The sequence below is a fragment of the Austrofundulus limnaeus genome, unplaced genomic scaffold (assembly GCF_001266775.1).
Source record: "Austrofundulus limnaeus strain Quisiro unplaced genomic scaffold, Austrofundulus_limnaeus-1.0 Scaffold755, whole genome shotgun sequence".
NCBI classification, from domain to species: Eukaryota; Metazoa; Chordata; class Actinopteri; order Cyprinodontiformes; family Rivulidae; genus Austrofundulus; species Austrofundulus limnaeus.
Genome location: NW_013953157.1, coordinates 171,852 through 174,352, shown reverse-complemented (window position 1 = coordinate 174,352; position 2,501 = coordinate 171,852). Strand labels below are relative to the sequence as shown.

General features: G+C 41.9%; 1 protein-coding gene across 1 annotated transcript in view; it reads right to left on the bottom strand.

Annotated features, from left to right (window-relative positions):
• LOC106532349 (SAM and SH3 domain-containing protein 1) overlaps positions 1–2,501 on the bottom strand; it is a gene marked incomplete at its 5' end in the record, with an annotated part of 37,531 nt that overhangs the window by 17,641 nt on the left and 17,389 nt on the right. Inside the window, 6 exon segments of the mRNA XM_014028386.1 lie at positions 73–276; positions 364–533; positions 638–770; positions 860–991; positions 1,096–1,161; positions 1,842–2,143. Of these exon segments, the coding sequence (XP_013883840.1) occupies positions 73–276; positions 364–533; positions 638–770; positions 860–991; positions 1,096–1,161; positions 1,842–2,143 (1,007 nt within the window).

Genomic DNA, 2,501 nt, shown 5'->3' with positions numbered 1-2,501 from the left:
GTGTGTGTGTGTGTGTGTGTGTGTGTGTGTGTGTGTGTGTGTGTGGTTTCTTTTAGAACTGCAGATCATTACTTTAAGATTGATGCGATCAAGTAGCTCTTCAACAGATGTGGGTTTGGGTTGCCGGGCCTTTCTCCTTCTTTGGGTCTTTTTAGGTTTGACTTCTTCATTCAGGACGTCCACATAAATGAACTTAAAGGTGCCGACTTTACCGTTGAGCATCCCCATCCACGTCCCCATGGGGGGCTTACTGATGATGTCAATAACATCTCCATTCTGCAAACAGAGGCCAGTCAAGATTGAGAGTCTTTAAAAATCTTTGTTCTTTCTGTGGTGTTTCATGTGACGTTTGACGTAGTGTACCTTCAGTCTGAGGGAGTCTGTGTCGTACGGACTGGGAGTAAAATCAGTATGAACCAGAGCCCGTCCACAGAACGGTCCATGGTACGGAACCTCATCTTCCTCTCCATCCTCTGACTTCACACTCTCTCTGTTGCTGTTGGAGGAGTCGGTGGTGCCCACCGTCTGACCACCTACACCAAACACAAACACCAGGTTACAACCAGAAGGTTTAGCCTCTCTCAAACACTTGTAGGATAAATAGTGTCAAGTTCTTTTCAGAAACCTGCCGACGTACTCATGGAACTCTGACCACTGAGGGAGCTCCTCAGGCTTTCCACAGACCCTCCAGGCTTCAGTTTGGGATTCTCCAAAGAGTTGGAGTCGGTCTGAGGCGAAGGGGGGCAGCTGCACGAGCGGTCTGGACTTGACTGCGATGAAGAAGAAAAACAACTATTTGTTGCAAAAACTTTACAAATCCCACAACACTCTGTAAATTAACCATGTTTCAGTATAATACCTGTTCAGAGTGATATTTCTTGGACATGTGTTTTCTCATAGTTTCTCTCACAGACTTGACTTTCTTGCCTAAAGAAATCCGTGACATCGGGAGAGACCTCAGCTCTCTCACACCACTCTCTCCATCTTTGATCTAATTTATAACACAAAGGGAACAGCTCCAGTACAGCAGAGGTTAAAAAATGAAATACATATTTATCTTCAGGTTGTTTTTTTTTAAGGAACAGATGTTCATACTGTCTTATCTGTGTCAGAAGAGACTGAGCGACTGGTCAGGTCAAACCCTCCAAAGCTGCAGGCTCTCTGTGAAAAAACAACCAGCTGACACTTTAGGATAGAGGTCCACAAACAGAAGACTGCAGTCCAGTTCTGTACCTGAACGAACGCCAAGTTTTACCTGGACAGAGACTGAATGTTACATTTCAAGAGAACCAACATGAAAATAATTTCTAGCATTTATAGTAATTCATAGGTCAGGAGATGCAGACTTTCTCCAGCTACACTAGTTCAACGGTTTTGGTGTTTACAGTAGGTCATTTTAGGCTGCATAATATTTCTAGTATTTCAGAACTACAGAACTAGACTGAGACCATTTAAAGACCTTTGCAGGTGTTTTGAGTTAATTAGTTGATTAGAGTGTGGCACCAGGTGTCCTATACAATATACAAGTTTCACTTTTCGAATGGAATTACTGAAACAAATCAACTTTTTTTATTCTAATTTTACAACCAGCACCTGTATGAAGAAAATACACCTGCTGCAGGTTGTTTCTGTAAAACCTGTGATTAGAGGAATAACTTCATATAGAGTTTAACTGTTGAACAGAAAATAACTTGTTTTATGATAGAAAAAGTAGAAGATGATTACTATAATTTTCTAAATACGTGTAGGAAGGTCCTTTATGCCCAGCTGCCCAGACTAGAGTTACACAATCATCAGAGAATGTTAAATAAAAAAACATGATGCTGTCATGCTGTACTTACCCCATGGAGGCTAAGTGAGCCCAGGACCTGACTCCGTAGTGCTCCATCAGTTACTGAGCGCACTATTCTGGCTTCCTGGATGATGTGACCCTTTGTTTCAGAGTCCTGCCCTGCCTCCCTCACCTCCTCAACTCCAAGGGTCTCTGGATGAGCAGGACTCCTGCTGGACCTGCTGAAGGTCTGGAACATATTTTGGCTGATGCAGATGTCCAAGCTGCTTGATGACGGGGAGGTGGAGAGGCTGTCTAGGTCCTTGTCATGACTGAGTTGTTTCTGCAGAGATGATGAGTCTGCAGGACAAACTGAATAAACAGGAGGGTATTAATATGCATTTCACCCACCACCTCAGAACTTTAAACTAAAATCCCTTCATGATGAGAAATGACAGAGTTACAGTTGTTTCTGCCAAACCTTGAAATAAAATGAAAATAGAACAATGTAATAATGATGACATCTCTAAAGATTTGTTAACAACTCTCAGCTATTATCGCCATAAACTGTACACCTGACTGAGTCACATTTATTGAAGTAGCTTTGATGATGCATCCATCCTAATTACACTGCAATTATTTCCAATCTAACCAAGACTTTACAATCCTATATTCAGACAAAATGTATTTTTGAACTTGTTTTGAGGCTGATATAATATAGAGGTAATGC